The 24,706-nt window shown below is 38.0% G+C and overlaps 1 protein-coding gene and 1 long non-coding RNA gene across 3 annotated transcripts; one reads left to right on the top strand and one right to left on the bottom strand.

Moving 5' to 3' along the window:
• The first annotated feature begins 2,978 nt into the window (after window positions 1-2,978).
• On the top strand, window positions 2,979-20,226 carry LOC130052983 (uncharacterized). Of its 2 annotated transcripts, XR_008801408.1 has the most exons (5): window positions 2,979-3,308; window positions 8,555-8,658; window positions 14,601-14,711; window positions 16,054-16,541; window positions 20,130-20,226. It is a non-coding gene; the product is annotated as an uncharacterized LOC130052983 (long non-coding RNA). The 2 variants fall into 2 exon arrangements; XR_008801409.1 differs by lacking the exon at window positions 16,054-16,541.
• On the bottom strand, window positions 14,496-18,043 carry LOC130052982 (uncharacterized). Its single transcript, XM_056159353.1, has 2 exons — window positions 17,951-18,043; window positions 14,496-17,697 (listed from the first exon to the last, which is right to left on the bottom strand). Exon 2 carries the CDS (start codon window positions 17,666-17,668, stop codon window positions 16,013-16,015), a length of 1,656 nt encoding a protein of 551 aa, XP_056015328.1. The 5' UTR covers window positions 17,669-17,697; window positions 17,951-18,043; the 3' UTR covers window positions 14,496-16,012.
• Window positions 20,227-24,706: the final 4,480 nt, after the last annotated feature.

The following is a 24,706-nucleotide window of genomic DNA, read 5'->3' as shown; positions in this document are numbered from 1 at the left end:
TTGTTAAAACCATGACCCCCGGGTGGGTTGGGACCCCAATATGGGATCAAAATCTTTGAAATCTTTGAAAATGTTCTTCTCAAGAACCACTGGGCTAGGAAAGTACAAATTTTCATGAATTTGAATGCTTCCGGACATAGTGTAGATTCAAGATTGTTAAAAAACATTATCCCCAGGGTATGATTGGGCCACAATAGGGGATCACAGTTTTACATACAAATTATACAAATATAGGGAAAATCTTTAAAATCTTCTCAAGAACCACTGGGCCTGGAAAGTACAAATTTACATGAAAGCTTCATAACATACTGGTAGTTTGTTAAAATCATGGCCGCTGGGTGTAGGATGGGGCCACAATAGGGAATCAAAGTTTTATGTAGAAACCAATCTACCTTAATTAAGATCAGATCTAAATCTTAGACCCACTCGCATACATAACATGCGAGTATACGAGATCTAACATCTTTAGAATTATAATAACATTGACATCTAGAAATATATAGGTGAAATCTTTAAAAATCTTCTTCTCAAGAACCATTGGACCAGAAAAGTATGTATTTACATGAAAGCTTCCTGATGTAGTGCAAATTCAAGTTTGTTAAAACCAAGGCCCCTGGGGGTAGGGTGGGGCCATGATAGGGAATTGAATATTTAGTACATGGGAATATAATGGGGAAATCTTTAAAAATCATCTCAATTTAAGAACCACTGAGCCAGAGAAGCTTACATTTACATGATAAGATTTCTCATATAATGCATATTGAAGTTTGTTAAAACCATGACCCCTGGGGTAGGGTGGGGCCACTCTAGGGAATCAAAGTTTTACATACAAATATAATATTGGGGAAATAATTAAAAATCCTCTACTCAAAAACCACTGGGCCAGAAAAGTTTATATTTACATAGAAACTTCCTGACATAGTACAAATTCAAGGGGTAAGTTGGGGCCACAATATGGGTCAAAGTTTACTAAGAAATATTAAGGGAAAATTTAAAAAAAAATCCTTCTCAAGAACAAGTTTACATTTATATGAAAGCTTCCTGACATACATACATGTATATCTATAATACAGATTCAAGTTTGTAAAAATCATGCTCCTCGGGGGTAGGTTGAGCCCACAATAGGGATACAAGTTTTACATGCGAATATGTAGGGAAAATATTTGAATATGTATAATATTATACCTATATGCTATTAACCATGTGAACTGCTACCAAATAATTAAGAAACAAACATAGATCTAGAAACTTTAAAAAATAAGTAAAGTCTTACTTATATTGAACATGTTAAAGGATAATATATGAAAATGAGACTGGGGTCTTGTTCTTCACACAGTTATAGTCGATGTCATCTTCTTTTTGTCATCGTCATCGGGGAAGTGTCCATGTATTCAACTAAGTTCATTATTTGTCACCATTTTAATTATGTCGTGCTTTTAGTTGACAGTTTCATCGTCGAAGTACACAGTTTGTGTAGCTAAGTTCATTATTTGTCACCATTTTAATTATTTCGTGCTTTTAGTTGACAGTTTCATCGTCGAAGTACACAGTTTGTGTTGCTAAGTTCATTATTTGTCACCATTTTAATTATGTCGTGCTTTTAGTTGACAGTTTCATCATCGAAGTACACAGTTTGTGTTGCTAGTCGTAATAACGACATACTTGAATACAGGGGTTATTGTACATGTCATCACTCTAAACAGGGATAATTACAGGTAGAGACTCGTTTCTCCCGAGAGTCTTGACATGCACCAGCTCACAACATCTGTGACTCAATAATCGTTTCAGCCTCAATTACATTCTCAATTGATCATAATTTATCAATGAATTTTTTAGGGACGTCTATGTGTTTGTGGGCAGAAGTTTCCTTAACTCACCAGCCCATCATTACCTGCTGTTGGAGGCTGAACACTTTTATAAACATTGCTGGAGTGTAGCAATCAGTGGGAATCCTCATCTACCCTATGAAGAGTCAGAGAAGTATTCATTTCCTTGTAATAAGTTTAAACTGAAGAGAGCATGACTCTGGTGACCTATTGCAGTTACCTCCCTTAGACTATGTGAATTATGATACATGTACAACACTAATAGTCTTGTTAATGATGTTATTCTACATAATGTTGTATAAATGTTGTAAATTTGGTCATAAGTCAAAAGATATATGTATGTTTTAGAACTGCACACATTATTCCAGTTTACATACAATTCTCTACATATATCTACATATTTAACAGTAGATTTTAGTTTACATATAATTATCAACATATATCTACATATTTAGCAGTAGATTTCAGTTTACATATAATCTAAATATTTAACAGTAGATTTCTGTTTACAAAAATTATAATTATCTACATATTTAGAGTAGATTTCATGTACCTGACTTTCCAGGAATGCAATTTTAGGTAAACCTGAGTGACCCTGGTGACCTACTGCTATTGGTATGCATCCATCATCGTGTGTCGTCTGTCGTACATTAACAATTAAACATTTTTTATATACCTGTCTTTTGATGGAAGTAATTCGGTACAGCAATGTCTGTATGTCCGTCTATAGATGGGACATATTATGGTACAGCAATGTCTGTATGTCCATCTGTAGATGGGACGTATTATGGTACAGCAATTTCTGTATATTCGTCTGTAGATGTGACGTATTAGGGTACAGCAATGTCTGTAAGTCTGTCTGTAGATTGGACATATTATGGTACATGTATATCAATATCTGTATGCCCGTCTGTAGATGGGACGTATTATGGTACAGCATTGTCTGTATATTCCTCTGTATGATGGGACATATTACGGTACAGCAATGTCTGTATGTCTGTCTGTAGATGGGACGTATTATGGTACAGCAATGTATGTATGTCCGTCTGTAGATGGGACATATTATGGTGTATCAATGTCTGTATGTCCGGGGGGGGGGGGGGGGGGCACTCTAACCTCTAGACCACAGCGGCGGTGCCAATATAAGAAAATTAGCGTAGATTTTGTAGTCCTAGTGTTACCTTTAACTAATACTCAGGTGACCGATTATGCCTGCGAGTCTCCCCTTTATATTTTGTCATGAAACTGATAGAGTTAGTTTGCCTGGCAAAATTATCTTTAAAAAAATACTTAGGATTTTTAACTTGAACAAAATTTCACCTGTCCAATTCCTGGTCATTCCAGCACTCATTTTTACTTTGGTTTTTCAGCTTCCTGAGCCTAATTGTGATGGTGACACCCTGGCCACAGGGGCATTTCCTGTCCCTTAAAAAAAGAAGGAGGTTACCTTTTAATCTGATCCATATCTGGAGACAGTGTTTGGTATGGAGCTGGTAAAAATGTCATGTTTTTAATTCACTTAAGTTGTAAGTTAAAGCGAACTTTTCTGATCATCACTCTTCTGTTTTCCGTCTGTCCTTTCATCTGTAAACTTAACACAGCTTCTCTACATTCACAGGGTCAGATTTCTACCAAATTTTGTACAGAATATCCTTGGTTTCAAATGAAGGGCCTTGCCTCCTTCAAAAGTGACTTGAGATAAGAAATGGCAAAAACTAGGATTGGGTCATTTAAAAATCTTCTCATGAACCACTGGGCTAGAAACATGAACCACTGGGCTAGAAACATGAACCACTGAGCTAGAAATATGAACCACTGAGCTAGAAACTTGAACCACTGAGCTAGAAACATGAACCACTGAGCTAGAGATATGAACCACTGAGCTAGAAATATAAACCACTGAGCTAGAAACTTGAACCACTGAGCTAGAAACATGAACCACTGAACTAGAAACATGAACCACTGAGCAAGAAACATGAACCATTGAGCTAGAACATGAACCACTGAGCTAGAAACGATGAGCAATGTTGTGAAGCCTTCCTGACATATGGTCAATTCTAAATTGTTTGAATTAGGGGATAGGATAGGGACAGAATAGGTGATCAAAATTTTACATATTTTTTTTTTATAAAGGCCATGATTTGTCATATTGATACATTATGTAAGCATTCTCTGGTAATGCTGATTCAAATTTCTTCAAATCATGGCCCCAGTCCTGTGGGGGTAGGGTAGGGTCACAAAAGGAAATCAATGTTTTACATGGGAATTATGGGGAAAAATATTTAAGAATTATGTTGTTCTCAAGAACAGTAGGTCCATGATTGATGTGTAATCCTCCTCAAGTAGTGCAGATTTGAGTGTGTTTTAATCACGGTCCTGGGAGGTAGTTTGATTAAGGCCACAGAAGGGGATTAACATTTGCATTGTAATAGATAGTCCGATAATCTTTCTGAAATTTACGTTGAGAGGTGAGGGGGTGGAGAACTATTTTCTGAACTTTACGTTTGGAGGTGAAGGGATGGATAGCTATATTCTGAACTCTTTGTTGGTAGGTGAGGGGGTGGAGAACTATTTTCTGAACTTAACGTTGGGAGGTGAGGGAAGGATAGCTATTTTCTGAACTTTGCTTTGGTAGGTGAGGGGGCGGAGAACTATTTTCTGAACTTAATGTTGGGAGATAAGGGGATGGAGAACTATTTTCTGCAATTCACTTTTTAAGGTGAGGGGGGTGGAGAACTATTTTCTGAACTTTGCATTGGGAGATGAGGGGGTAAAGAACTATTTTCTGAACTTTGCATTGGGAGGTGAGGACTATTTTATTAAGTTAATTCTGGAAGATGAGGGGATGGAGATTATTTTCTGAAATTCACGTTTTAATGTGAGGGGGTCGAGAACTATTTTCCGCACTTAACGTTGAAAGGTAATGAGTTGGCAATTTTTTTTCTGAACTTGACGTTGATAGGTGAGGGATGGAGAATTATTTTCTGAACTTTGCGCTGGGAGGTGAGGGGGTGGAGAACTATTTTCTGAACGTTACGTTTGGAGGTGAAGGGATGGATAGCTATATTCTGAACTCTTTGTTGGTAGGTGAGGGGGTGGAGAACTATTTTCTGAACTTAACGTTGGGAGGTGAGGGGTGGATAGCTATTTTCTGAACTTTGCTTTGGTAGGTGAGGGGGCGGAGAACTATTTTCTGAACTTAATGTTGGGAGGTGAGGGGTGGATAGCTATTTTCTGAACTTTGCTTTGGTAGGTGAGGGGGCGGAGAACTATTTTCTGAACTTAATGTTGGGAGATAAGGGGATGGAGAACTATTTTCTGTAATTCACTTTTTAAGGTGAGGGGGTGGAGAACTATTTTCTGAACTTTGCATTGGAAGATGAGGGGGTAAAGAACTATTTTCTGAACTTTGCGTTGGGAGGTGAGGACTATTTTATTAAGTTAATTCTGGAAGATGAGGGGATGGAGATTATTTTCTGAAATTCATGTTTTAATGTGAGGGGGTCGAGAACTATTTTCCGCACTTAACGTTGAAAGGTAATGAGTTGGCAATTTTTTTTCTGAACTTGACGTTGATAGGTGAGGGATGGAGAATTATTTTCTGAACTTTGCGCTGGGAGGTGAGAGGGTGGAGAACTATTTTCTAAACTTTACGTTGGGTGGTGAGGGGTGGAGAACTATTTTCTAAACTTTACGTTGGAGAGTGAGGAGGTGGAGAACTTTACGTTGGGAGGTGAGGGGGTTGAGAACTAATTTCTTAACTTAACATTGGGAGGTGAGGAGTGGAGAACTATTTTCGTAACTTGACTTTGAGAAGTGAGGGGGTTGAGAACTAATTTCTTAACTAAACGTTGGGAGGTGAGGAGTGGAGAACTATTTTTGTAACTTGAATTTGGGAGGTGAGGGGGTGGAGAACTATCTTCTGAACTTTGTGTTGGGAGGTGAGGGGTTGGAGAACTATTTTCTGAATTTTACATTGAGAGGTGAGGGGTAGAGAACCATTTTCTGAACTTTGCGTTAGGAGATGAGGGGATGGAGAACTATTATGAAATTTACGTTGGGAGGTGAGGGGTGGAGAACTATTTTCGTCACTTTTTGTTGGGAGTTGAGAACTATTTTTTGAACTTTGCGTCGGGAGGTGAGCGGGTGGAGAACTATATTCTTAATTTCACATTTGGAATGTGAGGGGATGTAGAACTATTTTCTGAACTTTACATTGGGAGTTGAGGGGTGGAGAACTACTTTCTGAATTTGATGTTGGAAAGTGAGGGGTGGAGAACTATTTTCTGAATTTTACATTGGGAGTTGAAGGGGTGGAGAACTATTTTTGGAACTTAACGTTGGGAGGTGAGGGGTGGAGAACTATTCTCTGAAATTTACGGTGGGATGTGAGGGGGTGAAGAACTAATTTCTTAACTTAACGTTGGGAGGTGAGGGGGTGATGAGTTGGCAATTTATTTTCTGAACATGATGTTTGAAGGTGAGGGGATGGAGAACCATTTTTTTAACTTTACGTTGGTAGGTGAGGGGTGGAGAACTATTTTCTGAAGTTTACATTGGGAGGTGAGGGGGCGGAGATTTAATTTCTTAACCTAACGTTGGGAGGTAAGGAGTTGAGAACTATTTTCGTAACTTGACTTTGGGAGGTGAGGGGGTGGAGAACTATTTTCTGAACTTTTCGTTTGGTGGTGAAGGGGTGGAGAACTATTTTCTGAACTTGATGTTGGGAGGTGAGGGGATGGAAAACAATTTTTCTGAACTTTGCGTTGGGAGGTGAGGGGTTGGAGAACTATATTCTGAACTTGATGTTGGGAGGTAAGGGGATGGAGAACTATTTTATGAACTTTAAACTGGGAAATGAGGGTTGGCAATTTATTTTCTGAACTTGATGTCTGAAGGTGAGGGGATGGAGAACCATTTTTTTTAACTTTACGTTGGTAGGTGAGGGGTGGAGAACAATTTTCTGAACTTTACGTTGGGAAGTGAGGGGTGGAGAACTATTTTTTTTAGCTTTATGTTGAGAGGTGAGGGATGGAGAACTTTTTTCGTCATTTTTCGTTCGGGGGTTTAGGAGGTGGAGAGCTATTTTCTGAAGTTTGTCGGGAGGTGAGCGGATGGAGAACTATTTTATTAATTTTACATTTTGGAGGTGAGGGGATGTAGAACTATTTTCTGAACTTTTACATGGGGAGTTGAGAGGGAGGAGATCTATTTTCTGAACTTCACATTCGGAGGTGAGGAGTGGAGAACTATTTTTTGAATTTGACGTTGGGAGTTGAGGGGGTGGAGAACTATTCTCTGAACTTAACGTTGGGAGGTGAGAGGGTGGAACTATTTTCTGAACTTTGTGTTGCGAGGTGAGGGGTTGGAGAACTATTTTATTAACTTAATTTTGGGAGATGATGGAAAGGAGATTATTTTATGAACTTCACGTTCTGAGGTGAGGAATCGAGAACTATTTTCTGAACTTTACATTGGGAGTTGAGAGGGTGGTGATCTATTTTCTGAACTTCACGTTCGGAGGTGAGGAGTGGAGAACTATTTTCTGAACTTGATGTTGGGAGGCGAGGGGATGGCGAACTATTTATGAAATTTACCTTGGGAGGTGAGGGGTGGAGATCTATTTTCATCACTTTTCTTTGGAAGTTGAGCGGATGGAGAACTATTTTCTTAATTTTACGTTTGGAGGTGAGGGGATGTAGATCTATTTTCTGAACTTTACATGGGGAGTTGGGAGGGTGGAGATATAATTTCTGAACTTTACGTTCTGAGGTGAGGAGTGGAGAACTGTTTTCTGAACTTTACATTGGGAGTTGAGGGGATGGAGAACTATTTTCTGAACTTAACGTTGGAAGGTGAGAGTGTGGAACTATTTTCTGAACTTTGAGTTGGGAGGTGAGGGGTTGGAGAACTATTTTATTAACTTAATTTTGGGAGATGAGGGGATGGAAATTATTTTCTGAAATTCACTTTTTAAGGTGAGGGGGTGGAGAACTAATTTCTGAACTTAACGTTGAGAGGTGATGAGTTGGGAATATATTTTCTGAACTTGATGTTGGCAGGGTATGGGGTAGATAGTTATTTTGTGAACTTAATTTGGAAGTTGCGGGAGTGGAGAACTATCTTCTGAACTTTGTGTCGGGAGGTGAGTGGGTGGAGAACTATTTTCTTAATTTTCATTTTAAGGTGAGGGGATGTAGAACTATTTTCTGAACTTTACATAGGGAGTTGAGGGGTAGAGAACTATTTTCTGAACTTTACATTGGAAGTTGAGGGGGTGGAGAACTATTTTCTGCACTTGATCTTGGGAAGTGAGGGGTGGAAAACTATTTTCTGAATTTTACGTATGGAGGTGATGAGGGGAACAACGTTGGGAGGTGAGGGGGGGGGGGGTTATTTTCTGATCTTTGCGTTGGGAGGTGAGGGGATGGAGAACTATTATGAAGTTTACGTTGGGAGGTGAGGGGGTGGAGAACTATTTTCTGAACTTTACGTTTGGAGTTGAAGGGTGGAGAGCTATTTTCGTTGATGATGTATAGGACTTGATGGATACAGAGACCAGATATTGTTTTATGAAAGTTTTTGCATTGTGGTTTGGTCTCATTATGGTACATTCAAAATGATTACATGGAATTTTGTAGACGTCTGTGTTCTAAAGACATTATATAATGGTATGGAGAGGTCATTATTTGGTTTTCCAATCCTTTATATGAGAATAAATTTTGCAGGATAAAGGTTACTGGAGAAGCCTGGCTGATTGACGAGAATAAATTTCCTGAGACTCTGGCATATTGTAGGACTTGGAGAGCTCTATTGCTGTAGAAAATGTCAGGTTTGTTAATGAAGTCATGTAAAATGTTCCATTTTTATGCCTCCGCTATGAAATGACACGGACATGTAGTGTTGACCTGTTTATGTCATTCCGTTCTTCTGTCATTCTGTCATTTCATCATAATTCAGTTTCCAATTATCATCTCTTCTATTGATGTACATATTCAACTGAAATTTGGTATAAAGATACATTATGACAAAACCCAAATTAAGTTATGCTTGTGTGGTTTCTAACAGAATTGTGCCCCTTAGACTTAGAAAAAATTAAATAATTCATAGTTTCCACCCATTATACCCCATGCAAATGATCACAATTCACTATTTCCCACCATCCAATGTTGCCCAGCGGGGTCATCAGTCCTGTTAGGACAGTGCTAGTTATCTCTGTCATACATGAACATTTTGAATTGATATTTCAGAAATGAATATATCATAAAATTCATGCAGTTCATTGACAAGTTACTCTATGCATGGTTTCAGTCAGATTGTTTTGACAGAGTTGTGCCCCTTGGACTTAGAAATCTTAAACAGTTTTGTTCATTACCTCAGTCATGCATGGAAATTTTGAATTGAAGTTCAGGATATGGATACATTTGATATGGGAATATGCAGGTCAGGTTTGTATTTGGTTTTGGTCGAATAAGTTTCGGAGGTCAGGAATTGAGCCACTTGGACTTTTAAACATAGATATGGCATGAGAATACACATGGATTTAGTCGGATAAATTTTGTCAGAGTAATGGCCCTTGAGTGGATGAAATTGTATTGCTATGACACATTTAATTGTTTGTTTTGGTTTTGGTCGAATAATTGTTTTAGGAATTCAGTCACTTGGACTTTCAAACTTAAGATATGTGTTCAGAATAGACCGTTTAAGTTCTATATGGGTTTAGTCGGATAAATTTTGTCAGAGTAATGGCCCTTGTATGGCTATGACACATTCTATCGTTCTTTTTCAAAAGACTATGAAATTATCGGGGATAAAAGTTAAAGAACTGTGAACAGCTAAAGCTTAAGATGTAAAAGAAAATCATCAATAACAGAGAAAAGAAGTATGGTCATTGACCTATAAGTGATGAATTGACCATGAGTAATTAACTCTCTACAATTAGCGTGGACATATTATAAATGCATCACTATGTATTCTTGTACAAATTGATTGAAGAATTCAAGATGAAGTGATTGGTTGTACAGAATTTTTTAAGTTCTCTCAGATCCAGGGAAACATAAGATCAGTCTGCTGGACTTAAACCTAAAGCTGTAGAATGTCATAAACATCTTGTAAAACACCAATATACAATTGTTGGGGGAAGGGGGCAGTGGGAGTCACTTATCAACAAAGGTGTGGGGGGTATATTAGAATCAACCCGGTTTGCTGCAGGGAGTATAATAAGTCCGTCCATCCATCTGTAGATGCAATGGTTTCCGGGCTCTAAAGTGTTATCCTTTCCACCTAGTCACCATATCATACATATGGATTACCCATGGGACGAAGATGTTCCCTATTGATTTTGGGGTCAAAAGGTCAAAGCTTAAGCACACTCCTAGAGAAGAGACTACCCATGGTTTTGTCATGTGCTTTCTTTTTTACACTCAGGAAATAGGTACCCATTAACGACACCCTTTGGGAGATTGGGGTAAGCAGGGGGTATTCTTAGTAAGCATTGCTCACAGTACCTCTTGTTTCACTTTGATAAATGACTGGTTAGTCTTACTCTGTGTACCAAAAGCAGGGGGCATTGGTCCCATATGAACTGTTTGATGACTCCATTTCCCATGAATATTGTAGACATACAGTAAAATATCTCTATCTCAAAGTCCGAGGGACCTCGAAAAAACTTCGAGATATCCAGGGGTTCGAGATATCCAAAATCGATCTTGGATATTTTTTTTGAAGGAGGATATTTGATGCATAGGATGGGATTGGCATTATAAACAACAACCCCGTTTCTTATAGTTTAATACAAGTTGATAGCGAGCGAAGCGACGTGACGAGCTCGCTCCAATGATTACGCAATTGAGTCACGTGGTTTGCTCTTCATCAGCTGAAAAATGATGGGGACTACCCAATATGCCTCCGGAAAAATGTCACCGTCACTGCGGTATACTTCATTGACAATCACATAATTAAAATAATTAAATTGTTTAGAAAGTACAATTAATGTTTTTAAATTCCAGACAAGCTTTCTCATTAGCTGCAATAATGTAGCCCTATACAATTTTTTTTAATTCTGACGTTTTCGGGATAGGGCTACAATTCCATAGGATCTCCGTAATGGTGCAAAATAATTTTATGAATAACCGATAGTAAACTCTGTGTATTAGTCCCAAATGTTGTTTACACCAAAAGTAGTACCAACTTTGTGCTCGGGCATGTCTAATAAAGGTGTTTTTCATTAAATATAATGTACAGCATGCAAAATTCTTCGTCTGCTCCGCCATGCTTGTTATCGCGAGATCTCGTAGGTGGATCTAATGAAAAACCTAAACATTGACAATCAGCGCGAAAATGTAGTTACTCGAGCCACTTCGACAAAGAAAGGACAATCATATTGTTGCAGAAAGAATTTACACTCTGCTGTTCGGTTTTTAACTTGATATTAAATTCAAACCTTTTCAATACCGACGAAATAGCTTTCGCCTCCATACTTGTCCATTGATGTAAATACTACCTTATATGGCATATGCAAATGACTTGACAATCAGAAGTTTATACTTCAGTACATCAAACATGGCGCACAAATATGAATCGAGAAATTGGAATTTATCGAAATTGTTGAAAACGGTAGAATAGAGCCTCACAAATCTTAAGTTGCAGGTTGTAAATTTATATATTGGCCAAGAAACATAGAATAACATTTTATTTACGTAAAGAAAGTCAGGAAATGTTTAGAATGAGCGCAAATGTTGCGGGAGTGAATCACTCCCGCATTTGCACCATTACGGAGATCCTAAGGAGTTGTAGCCCTCTCCCTAAAAAAAAAAAAAAAAAAAAATCAGAGAGGGCTACATTATTGCAGCTATTTCTCATAGCTTCAAATGTTTTGTTTTTGCTTGGTTTGAGAAAAGAAAAAACATTGCAGCTAATATGACGTCACAATTTATAACTGTTTACACCAAGCGCGTTATATTTCCCGCGTTAAATGAAGAGGCGGATAAAAGTCGTGTTGCAAGATGTTAATGAGCTTCGCTCGTCTCAACGGTCACACCGTACAACATATTAAATTCATATTGTGGAATTTCAGTCAAACATTTCGGTTTTTTTTTTAATAAACATCCAATTGAATTCACAATGTGTTTCAAAATTAAGATGATCGTGCCTGTACGTATGCTTACTTTAAGTTTACTGATGTCCAGGCTCGACTGGGATGTAGTTATTGCGTAGTAATAAAAGAACCTATCACGTAAGAAGCAAAAAAGACGGATTAAAAAAAAACCATTTAAAACTTTATCAAATAAATTTTCGTGTTTTCTCGGTTCTAGTTTTAATGATGAAGAGTGTGTTATTAAATGCATTATCGTTATTAAGAGCATTACCTTCAAGCGTATTTCGACGATTTTGTGCGTTTATCTACCCACATGTTAATGATAGAGCGTGTGTCATTCAAAACACCATCCCTGGAATCGGGTGTGTTAGTTCATAATTGGCGGTGAACTTTAGCCGTAATGTTGGAAGGCTTCACTAATCACCCAAGCTGTTGAACCATTTATTGCAACCTGGGTCTACTCGGAAAAGACGAGCGTGGATTAGCGGTCATTAATAATAATTGATGTAGCCGCGGATGTGAATGTGTGACTTAACGACGCCAGGTATGGTAAGCAGAGCGGAAAATCGACTGCACTTCGAGATAAACCAGGTGAATTTAGGGTATGGGACCTTGAAAATACTTCGACATAAGCGGGGTATTCGAGATTACCGTGTTCGAAATATCAGAAGTTATTTACATCATTTATATAGGGAAAACGGCCGGGACCGGCGGTCGACTTCGACTCAAGCAGAGTATTCGAGATAAACCATATTCGAGATACAGCTATTTTACTGTAGTTACTAGTATTTGGTACATAACAGGGAATACAATGGACTAGATATGAATTCAAAGCCAGTGTCTCTCTTGTCAGGTGCTCTCAGAATCTCTAGTCAGGTGCTCTCAGAATCTCTAGTCAGGTGCTCTCTGAATATCTAGTCAGGTGCTCTCAGAATTTCTAGACAGGTGCTCTCTAGTCAGGTACTCTCAGAATCTCTCGACAGATGCTCTCAGAATCTCTAGGCAGGTGCTCTCAGAATATCTAGACAGATGCTCTCAGAATCTCTAGTCAGGTGCTCTCAGAATCTCTAAGAAGGTGCTCTCAGAATCTCTAGTCAGGTGCTCTAAGGAGTAGCACAGAACCACTTTCACACCAAGTTAAATTGTCAATTCTTTAAGGTAATTCATCATGCACATGTAAAAAAAGTTTTGTTGGCCACTTTGCTTATCTGAATCAAGGTGAATCCCCTGTTATGCAGCTGTTGTGATCTTTAAATTGATTGATTGATGTTTTCCGCCACACTCAACAATTTTTTAGTTATATGGTGGCACCCAGTTTTTATTGGTGGAAGAGAGAACCCAGATACAATGTACCTGGGAAGAGACCACTGACCTTCCGAAAGTAAACTGGGAAACTTTCTCACTTACCGGCACAAGCGGGATTCGAACCCACGCCGACAGGTGAGAGGCCGTGTGATTTTGAGAGTGATGCTTTAACCACTCGGCCACGGAGTAAATCTTTATTGTCGCCCACCGCAACACAAAGAAAAAATACCGGTGGCTGTCCGTCCCACGTGACTTTGTGGACACAACTGGAAAACTGCTCAATGGATTTTGTTCAAATTTTGTAGGATTGTTAGTCATCATTTATAGTGTATCAAATTGTGTCGACATTTTGATTTAACAAATTTTATAGGAGTTATGGGACTTTGTTGAATTTGTACATTCTACACTATAGAAAGATTTGTGGGCGCAACTCCTCAGAAACTGCTGAACAGATTTTGTTCATATTTTGTAGGATTCTTAGTCACCATGTATAGTTGATCATATTACGCCGCCATTTTGATTCAACAAATTTCATGGGACTTTGTTGAATCTGTACACGCTTTACTAAAGGAACAATTTGTCGATGCAACTCCTCAGAAACCACTCGACAGATTTTGTTCAAATTTTGTAGGATTGTTATTCACCATATGTAGTTGATCGTATTCCACAGCAATTTTGATTTGATAAATTTTACAGGAGTTATGGGACTTTTGTGCATCAATTTTGTCGATGGTGGTGGACATGGCTACACATAGTAACCTTGTTCCTATAAAAAATGTAAACTCATATTGTGACCCCAATAGAGCCCAAAAGGGCACTACATAACCATGATACAAGGTCAAAGATCATGGTATGAAATGGAAGGCCTTGTCATAAGAAGTACATAAACAAAGTATGAAAACCTTTTCTTACTAGTAAGTCAAGATCAAGGTCAAGGTTACAAGCTGAAAAACTCTGGTAGCAAATACAGGTGATGTCGCAAGAAATGCATTAAATGAAAGTTCTATCATTCAACATTCAAAAGTTATGAGCAAGTTTTAGTTTCAATCAATAGTTAACAAATTGTGTGAATTTTCAAGGTCAAGGCCACAAGGTCAAACATCACTATATCAAACAAAGAGTCTTTCCTTAGGAATCTATATCTGTACAAAATGTAAAAGCCCCACATTGAATAGTTCTGGAGATATAACCTTGCTTATGTTATCTTAAAAATAGGTCAGACTCCAAGATCAAGGTCACATATATAAACATGTAAACATACGATACTGTAATAGACTGAACTTTTTGAAAATAATTTTAAAAGTTCTGAAATACAGACAATTCTTGACAATACAGTTTGACATGAATACACTTTGTCTGTGTTGATTTTGTAGGACTGTGGAGTGTTGTGACCTTGTTGGTGGTAAACAGAAGACTGTGACCTTGAATCTGAAGATCTGTGATGGAGGATGTTTGGGGTCACTGCTACAGTACTATAAATCTAAGTAAGTATTCAGTAATAATGTAAGATTGTAACTCTATGTTTATCTATCATATATACACATAAAAAATAACACACAAAATTAAGGATATAATTAACAAACAGAATAACATTCCATCAGCTGTTCATCACATGAAAACAAGTATACACGTACATGTAAGTACTCAGTTGTGAATGTACTATAATTCAAGACTACACACAAAATACTGACTATAACTATAAATCCTAAGTACTTCACTATAACTGATTTACCTTCATCAAATTGTATTCAGTGACTCACATGTGTTTAAAGAATTGTATAGAGATAAATAACTAGTAACACACTCAAATCACAGGCACCTGAAGTGTGGATAGCTTGTATAGATCTTTTGTACATTCTAGAATCCAAAATGTTATTTCCCAACGATCAGCCTCATAAGTCGTTCTGAATAATCAGTTTCTACCTTCTGTAAGCTTTTGAGATGACAACTTGTAAGATGCCACATGTAGTAGTATAAAGTATAGAAATCAGAAACTAGTAACACAATGAAATTAGTAATTGGATCAAAAAATTAATAAGTAGTTTCTCAGGCGAAAAATAAAAATTTTGATGAGGCAGGCTGGTTTTTTTTTTACTTGGTTGTGGCATGAGTTATCTTTTGTTTTTATGTTGACTGTAGAATGAAACAATGGATTTGATCAAAAAGATACCTACAATTTTATAAAAACTTTCTGAAACTTTTACATAAATATCTATAACACAAGTGTTACCTCATTTACTTAAATAAACTAATATAGATTTTATAAAAATCCACGTGGATAATTTTCAACAGATGTGATGGGGCCTGAGAAACTGTTGATTAATTATTTGGCCTTAGTATACTAAGATAAATCATGTTTCATTAATTATAATAATACAGATATTGTAAGATATAATTACTAAACAGCAGTGAGAGACTAGTGTTCTATCCTTACACACACAAACACAAGTACAGAACTACTGTGTCAATAGATAAGTACATGTAATTAGTATACTAAGATTAACAGTGTCTCATTAATTATAATACAGATATTGTAAGATATAATTACTGAACAGCAGTGAGAGACTAGTGTTCTATCCTTACACACACAAACACAAGAACATGTTAATTACACATCACAAACTCAGGGCTGTAATTAACAAGGAACTGTAATTAACACAGAACTGTAATTAACATGGCACTGTAATTAACACAAGGCTGTAAATTGCACTGTGTTTAGAAATGTAATTAACACTGTGTAGAGCTGTAATTAACACCGTGCTGAGATCTGTAATTAACACTGTGTTTATAGATATTGAATTTTCCTCACTTTATTATCTGCAGAAGTCACAAAGAGGTTGTCTCTGATGTCCACACATAAATCCCATGGCCAGCGTAAATCACAGTGAATGTAGCGGAGGAACTGTCCATCCTGATCTAGGATGTGGATACGGTCATTGTCACAGTCTGCTGTCAGGATGTGACTCTGGCTGTCTGTAGTGATGCCGACTGGTTTAAATGATTGCTTGGTATTAGAGGGATGACCAGTGTATCTAAATCGGAGTTTTCCTGACTGATTGACCACCACTACTGCACTAGCTTTATTGTCAGCCACACAGATATCCAGGTTCCTGTTCTCACTGAGGTATTTATCACCACCAGATGAGTAGAGAGGACGACCCTGATCATCAAACTGAATGCTTTGTTTCTCTGTGGAGCCGGAGTAACGCACGACTTTGGATTGTTTTCCATCATCACTGACCATGGTAACCAGGAGATGGTTAGAGGCGGTACAGCACACATAGCCAGGTCTCCACCCCTGTAGTGTGATCACGGTCTGTATCTGTTTATTCCTAACTAAGTTTATAGTTCTAGTGATATAGTCAGTATAAACAAGATCTCCGTCCCGTGTCACTGCTATGTCCTGTGGTATGTTCCCTGACTTGGTTTTTATTGATGTCAGTAGTTTACCCCGGAGGTTGAGGAGCTTCATGGTTTCGTTCTCCCCGCGTGTCCAGACTTGATCTTCACTCAGACAGCTAACACTGTATGGGCTATACCCAGTGTCTATGGTGGCGGTGAGGCGCGGTTCATCAAGTAATGGTTTGACTGGAGGAGACGATACAGCTTCTGCTGACTTCATTGTGTCGCCATGTTCTGTGTTAATGGATAATGGCGACAGAGAACCGAACATTTCATTGAGCTGATCTTTGTTTATTTTCTGAGGAGAGAAACTCGGTAATGTGACTCGGACTTTAGGCGGTAATGTTCTAAATTCGGAATTCCTAGATTTGTAAGATGAGGTTAAGGAGACGTCATTGGAGTCCAGTATTTTCTTCAGGTCCTGAATGATCTGTCTGAGTTCTGTAATTCGGTTTGTAATTTCATCTGTATTTTTATTGAGAGCGGCCAGGTGTTTGTTTTTCATCTCCGCAATGTCGGATTTCCTCTTGTTGACAATGGTGGTAATCTCCCGGTGTAAGATTTCTCCTTGTTGATTGGCCTCTGTTGTCAGTTTTCCGTATTTCGTTTCTAACTCAGCTTTCCCAGTTTGGACATCGGACGCCATTTCTTCATATCGCGGGTAAATTCTGGTCTCGAGTTCTTCTAAATCTTTTTGTAAACTTTCTGTTTTAGATCCGAGTTTTTCCAGAACATCTGATATTTTGTGGCCTCTGTGTTTATCTGAGGAGATGCAGGTAGAACAGACAGGAATGTCACATTTCTCACAGAACATTTCACAATGTTTTTCGGCGTGTTTTGGACATTTTGGGTAGTTAGGGGTAGACTTTATGTGTTTTATAAAGGGCACGACATTGTGATCTTTAGAGGAATCGGAGAGATGTTTACCGACACAGATAACACAGAGATTTATATGACAAAGTTTACAGTGACTCTGTAGGGGGGCAGTTTTACAGAGGTCACACAGTAGGACGTCCTGGGCACTGCGCCGGGGATGCATTTCTGGTGTGGGGTCACACGAGAAGTTCACTGTCAATAAAAAGATGAATGTTAATATTGAAGATTTTGTCAGGCCAAATACGGTCATTCATTTTAATATTTTTAAATGGAAAGATATGTTGATCAATATACTAAAATGCACACCCCTCATTCAAATTTGTTGGAAATTATCAAAGTGATCAGATCTATATCATTGATTACATATACCCCCCCCCCCCCAACCTATCTCATTCGATATTAATGACTCTGTAGTATCAGAATGCTAGAAATAATTCTGTCTCACCTGAAAATCCAACATGGCCGCCCTGTTATTTCGACCTTCCGTCTAGTCCTGAGAATTAAATAGCAGTGCGGCGTGTCAGCCTGTATACACTATATACTGTTATCGATTCTTTAAATAGTTTTAACGTTTGACCTAGTTCATGTCGGGTAGCAACATGTATGTCAACAGTTACGTCAGGAGATACGATTTTCTTTCCTAAAACAAGTTGATCACATATACATGAATATACACCTTATATATTGATATTCGACCTCACCAACAAAAATGACCGCGCGTTGTTAGTTAAAAAGAATATCTATGAAATAAAGTAATATTGATAATAATTATTAAAAAACCGGCAATATCTGTTGCTCGTTGGGGGGGAGGGGGGGGGGTGTTATTTCATATAGTGGAGCCTCATTTGTGTTGAAAATAAAAAACAACAACTCTAATCTGAATCTCACATATTGTACAGAAATACGCTTTTTAAAAAATTCATTTTTAATACTTTTGTTTTTCGTACATAGGTACATGTTTTTACTTTCATAGAGACGTTGTCAGCGTTGTCAGTTTTAGATAAAGTGCTACAAATACCAGCACGTACACGTAGGATGTTGTATCATTAAAGGTGTATTAAGGAAACTATACACGATTGCAAAGTTCGTATCAGCAAGGTTATTTTTTATCTTGCCAACACTAACCTTAATATCTGGACCCCCCCCCCCCCCTTCCCGAATCGTGTGGAAAATACCAGACGGGTTTTAGTTGATAAAGAATGTTGTACAGATAGGGTCATGTGCAAAAGTTTCTTAAAGCTATTACGATAACACACAACACGCCGTCGCGCTATCACGCTATCACACAACACGCCGTCGCGCTATCACGCTAACACACAACACGCCGTCGCGCTATCACGCTAACACACAACACGCCGTCGCGCTATCACAGAACACGCCGTCGCGCTATCACGCTTACACACAACACGCTGTCCGCTATCACGTTAACACACAACACGCCGTCGCGCTATCACGCTTACACACAACACGCTGTCGCGCTATCACAGAACACACAACACGCTGTCGCGCTATCACAGAACACACTGTTGCGCTAATACACAACTCGTTGTCAAGGTAACACGCCGTCGCGCTTTTGCACTAATACACAACTCGCCGTCACACTGTTAGGCTAATAATGTCAAGCTAACACGTTGTGTGATAGTGCGATGGCGTGTTGTATTATGATAGTGTGACGGCGTGTTGTATGATAGTGTGACGGTGTGTCGTGTGTATTAACGCAATGGTGCGACGGCGTGTTGTGTGTTAGCGAGATAGCGCGTTTTAAGAATCGCGATGTTACGCATTTGCACAAGGCTCTATCGGAACACAATACAAATCACCCCACCCACCCACACACAAGGGGATAATATTATATCTTATTTTAGTTTTTGATTGCTAAGAAATGTTTAAGCGCAACTTAACAAATTAAACCCACGCGTCACCCAGTTTTCATCAGTACATAATTTGCAACAGCTTGTACAGTAGGTGCATGGAATTACCAGAGAGTGAATTAGGCAGATTAAATCATGTGTTGTGCCACTGTGTATAGGTAAACAATAGGTAAATTACTCGTGTTGCACATCGTGCATCGGGCTTACAGAATGGGGAATGGTAGGCGGACGGGCGTCCTCCCTGTAATAGGTACCTACTTTGTGTAATCAACTTTCACGCCTCTAACTTCACATTATTCAAACTTTGTACAGATGTTATGGAGACTTTGAAGATGTACATGTGTCTTTTTGGAAGTGATCAGACACCTTTTGAAATTTTTTTTACATGTATTTGAACTTGGCCATCTTTAAGCATGGTACCTACTTGTGTCACCAACTTCTTTCACAGCATTTACTTGATCTTATTTGCAGACCTTGTACATTATAGTTGTTATGAAAATAATGAAGATATACATGTGATATTCTATTTAAGGGGGGGGGGGTGTCAACATTTAATATTTCATTTTCTGGTATCACCGTATGTTTTGTACTGCTGTCTCTATGATAGATAACATTTTTTAAAAAGCAACATGTCCATTCGATTTTTTAGGTGCGGGTGAAGCTTCCGTTATGCGCCCTCTAGTGAGAAAATGGTGTGAAATACGTTACTTATTTGTATTGTGATATACTTAACGTTTATTTTTTCTGTTGTAGGTTGAGTTGAGTGGAATAATGAACCTCCAGATATCTATGTACATGCACACGTGTATGATTAAACTGTTGTTACACTCGCGCAAGTGAGCTTATCCTATATCACGTGTTCGAGTTTTACTTCATGACTCTTCAGGTTTTGTTGAGCTAGAGAATTACTACAGAAATAAAAGAAAAGACTTAATTCCAGTGATTTATTTTATGATGAGTTGTTGTTTGTATCATGGAGATTCATACATAATCTGCGAAACAACAATCCTCTGAAACCAAGACTTACGGCGGGTGTGACCGGTCGACAGGGGATGCTCACTCCTCCTAGGCACCGGATCCCACCTCTGGTGTATCCAGGGATCCGTGTTTGCCCAACTATCTATTTTGTATTGTTTATAGGAGTTATGACATTGATCACTGTTCGTTATCTTTCACGTACACACATTGTGTTTGATCAGGGTATGAACATCACGACCCTCGGAACAATAAAGTCAGGATGCAAGTATCCCTAGGTAGTGTAGATTCAAGTTTCTTCAATTCATGGCTCCAAGGGGGAACAAAGTATTTTGGGAACATGTAAAAATAAATCACTTTTAAAAATTAATTTCAAAATCAGCATTGTCATGATTAGTCATACATTGTATCAATATCGCTAACATCTACAGTTGATGCAGATTCAAGTCTGATCAAATCATGACCCCCCAGTGTAGAGTCTGGCCACAAAAAGGGATACAAGTTTTTACGCGTACACAATAAAAATCTCTAGAACAGGATCATGATAAGTAGTTATTATTATGCAAACATCCCCGGGTAGTATTCAATCCAGTATTTGTTCAAGCCATGGTCCGGGAGGGGTGGAGTGGGGGTCAGGAAAAGAACAGTTTTACAAAAGCGCTTCACAACAGACTACGTTTCATAAATGCGCTCATGAAGTATGAAATTTATTTCTTATTAAATGATATTTGCTATCAATTCTGGAAAAATGTCAACTCAATGTGAACGTGTCAATTTCAGCCAACGGTTGTATAGGAGACCGGACTAGAATGAACGTTTTATTGATAGAAATTAACACAAACCGACCGTAAGCAGGGGCAGATCTGCGACCCCTTAAATCCGCCACTGCATGGTGTATTTTTCAAAAATGAGATGAGTGACATTTGCTGCAACTTCTGGAAAACTTTAAAAAAAAATTTAGTCAGCAGTTGTATAGGAGAAATTGAACGTTTTGTTGATACCGTCCGTAATTCATAAACTCATCCCCTGTCCAGATGCATCTGGTATCGGAGTTAATCGATATCATCATAATTTGATATTAATAATACTACCTTAGACAAAATGATAAAAGTAATTAAACATCGATTTCTAAGACACCGCCGCACGAGACCGAAAACTACCGCATTTATCATGAACAACATTATTTTTTCAAATCAAAATTTTAAAATATTCTGTATCATGATCGTTGCCGATTTAGATTCGATGGAAGCCGGTAGGTGCTAGAGTAACCGCTCAATGTTGCCACTTATTTTTTATGGTAGTCTCTAGTTAATTTATCTATCGGCCGCCATATGAATTAACTTGCGGGAGTCGCTTATTATCTGTCGGTCGACATAGAAATTAACTGGCGGTGATCACTTTTATATGGCGGGCGTTGCTTAATTTACCGAACCACCGACAAATATTCATTTGCTCTCTCTCTCTCTCTCTCTCTCTCTCTCTCTCTCTCTCACAACACGAAGGGAAAGGGACGCAACTCCCGTAGTAATCTACTATTGAGAACATTTACCGTTTGTCGATCGTGTAGTAAATTTTAAAAAGTTGTATGAATGTTCATGATATCAGATATAGACAGATGGATGCGCGCACGAGATAATATTATAGGCACTTAATTCACCAATATACCGGTTACGTAAAACCAGGGGGCTGTCTTTTCCACTCCCGTGACAATATCCATTTTCCATGATTTTTCTCTGTAAATTACAATTAGTTATTTTTATATGCCACATCAGATATATCGGAGGATTGGGCCCACCCCCGCTATTTTGGCGTTAGTAATGAATGTGACCTTGAATGAACTGTAGTCTGGTCCCCGCCCCCGCCACTCATTGATCATTTGTTATTGGGATAACGAATGATCAATGAGTGGCGGGGGCGGGGACCAGACTAGAATGAACTGATGAATTGAAGGATATCACCCTCTTCCAATTCAGGAATATGGAACTTGGGCAAAGATACATTTTTAGATTTCTTATCTGCTTGTCTAGTTTAGAAGAAAATTTCTTCTCCGGTTTTTCCTGACACTTCGAAAATTGATGCTGTGTGTGTATATATATATATATATATATATATATATATATATATATATATATCTGTGTGTGTGTGTGTGTGTGTGTGTGTGTGTGTGTGTGTGTAACAGGTTTCTCGATCCCTTAAAGTAATAACAGGGACACCTGCATGTTTGGGTTCTCGACAAGAGGTTTATTCAGGAGTTACCAATGCACGAATTGTCCAATGATGAAACCCTATAACAACAATGTTTAACAAGTTTAAGTAATATGCTATATAAAACATGAATACTATAATTTCACATAAATACTGATGTACAACCAATATACGATTATAGCATTACATGAGTGATCTATATCAAGGGAGATAACTCTATACCTGTATACATCACATATTAAATCTCCCAAGTCCTATAGACTTTAACTTCATCATAAAACTTTACGATAATTATCATTATAATATGTATTAACATTATTAATTATTGAATTAAATAAAAACCATATGGTGAGCATACCATTCTATGGGAATAGGCTCGAGTGAACAATATTTACAGATGACACCAAACTGGTCTGATCATTCAAAAGGAAAAATGTCGGTCTATGTATAATTGTCAAAATATGTCAGATCTACTGAAATCAACTCTCTTCTTCAAAACTGAATAAAGACTGACCACAAAGAACAGAACTCTTGAGGGGAAAATCTCCAAGACCAATCCAATGACATAAGACAAACCAAAACACCAATAAAATTAAAAGACACAAGGGACATTTGGCCAAAATATAATTATATACCCCAGGCCATTACACTGGGAAAGTGACCAAATTTTTATGCTTGACTGCATGTTTAAATTACATTACCTTGCCTAAGCATTTTATTCCATTAAACGATTCTTTATACATACACCCATCATATCATACAATATACATGTATAATATGAGTCTGTCACATATATGTACACTGAGTGGCCAAAAGTATTGCAACAAACATGGCTGACGTCATCACAATGTAAATATCAGCTGCATGAAAGTACTGAAAAGCGCTAGCTAAGCTGACTTCATGAATTCTGTCTGTAATGTTAATGTACGGAAGCTGATAGGTGCCAGGGTATAGAATCAATATTTATTTAACTGGCGGCCGCCACTTAATTTATGTGGCGGCCGTCACTTAATTTATATGGCGGTCGCCGCTCAATTTAAATCATTTATATGGCTATCGCCAGTATTTCGACTCCTCTTTCTCTATATCTCTCCCTCAAAATGAAAGGGGTGCAATACCTCCCCAATGCTTAGTAATATGTATATGATGTATGTATATACAATTAAGAGCATTAAATTATTGTTTTTCGATTGTACTGTTAAATACGATTTTCGGTTGTACTGTTAAATACGTAGAACCACGGGGCTGACCCTCCTTTTTTTGGACAACGTTCAAATTCTGTTAATTTCACATGCAAACTAAGTTATTTTAACATGTGAAAGAAGATTAATTGGCGGATTGGCCCCCACCCCACTCTTTTGGTGGTAGTAATGAATGGTAAAAATGTAATAATGAATTAACTGATCAATTGAGGGATGAAAGGAGCCCCCTCCCTCCAATTTAGGAGTACGAAGTTTGGACAAAAGAGACATTTTAGGTTCCTTCTCTGCTTGTCAACAATTGTAGAAGACAATTTCTCCTCCGACTGTCCCTATACACTTTGAAAATCGATGCTGCATGTTTGCGTACTGTTCTAAATCTTTCCAAAATAATTACTCAGCGATACGAATTACATTGTTTTTGCCATTGGGAGCCGCCATATATAAATTAAGTGGCGGCCGCCAGATAAAATAACTGGCGGCCGTTAGTTAATTTATAGGGCGGCCGCCACATAAATTAAGTGGCGGCCGCCAGTTAAATAAATATTAATTCCATAACCTGGCACCTATCGGCTTCCGTATTAATGAGCAGAACAACAGTATAAAAAAATAGTTCATGCGTTATTATTTATTTTCGCACAACTAAATAATACATTTCCTGTAAAGAAATAAGAAATATGGATCGGAAACAATGTACCGAAACTTTTCAACATGTTGAAATATTAACTTTATATGGTATTGTTACATGTAAAAACAATGGTCACTATGATAATTTTGATACCACCCGGAACTAAAACCCTATCCTTGGATCATGAAATTTAGAATTTTGATAAAGGACACCTGCTATTTTTAAATATCTATAATCAAAATTTAGTATCAATAGCATTACCACAGCTGCGGTGGTCTAGAGGTAGAGTGTTCGGCTCCCACCCTGGATCATGAAATGCTCTA

The sequence above is a fragment of the Ostrea edulis genome, chromosome 3 (genome assembly GCF_947568905.1).
Source record: "Ostrea edulis chromosome 3, xbOstEdul1.1, whole genome shotgun sequence".
Classification (NCBI taxonomy): Eukaryota; Metazoa; Mollusca; class Bivalvia; order Ostreida; family Ostreidae; genus Ostrea; species Ostrea edulis.
The sequence above is the reverse complement of the archived record's forward strand: the minus strand, read 5'-3'. Positions and strand labels throughout refer to the sequence as shown.

What these genes read in the sequence shown, in the direction of transcription:
- LOC130052982 (XM_056159353.1), bottom strand. Translation starts at nt 17,668, where the DNA reads ATGCATCCCCGGCGCAGTGCCCAGGACGTCCTACTGTGTGACCTCTGT.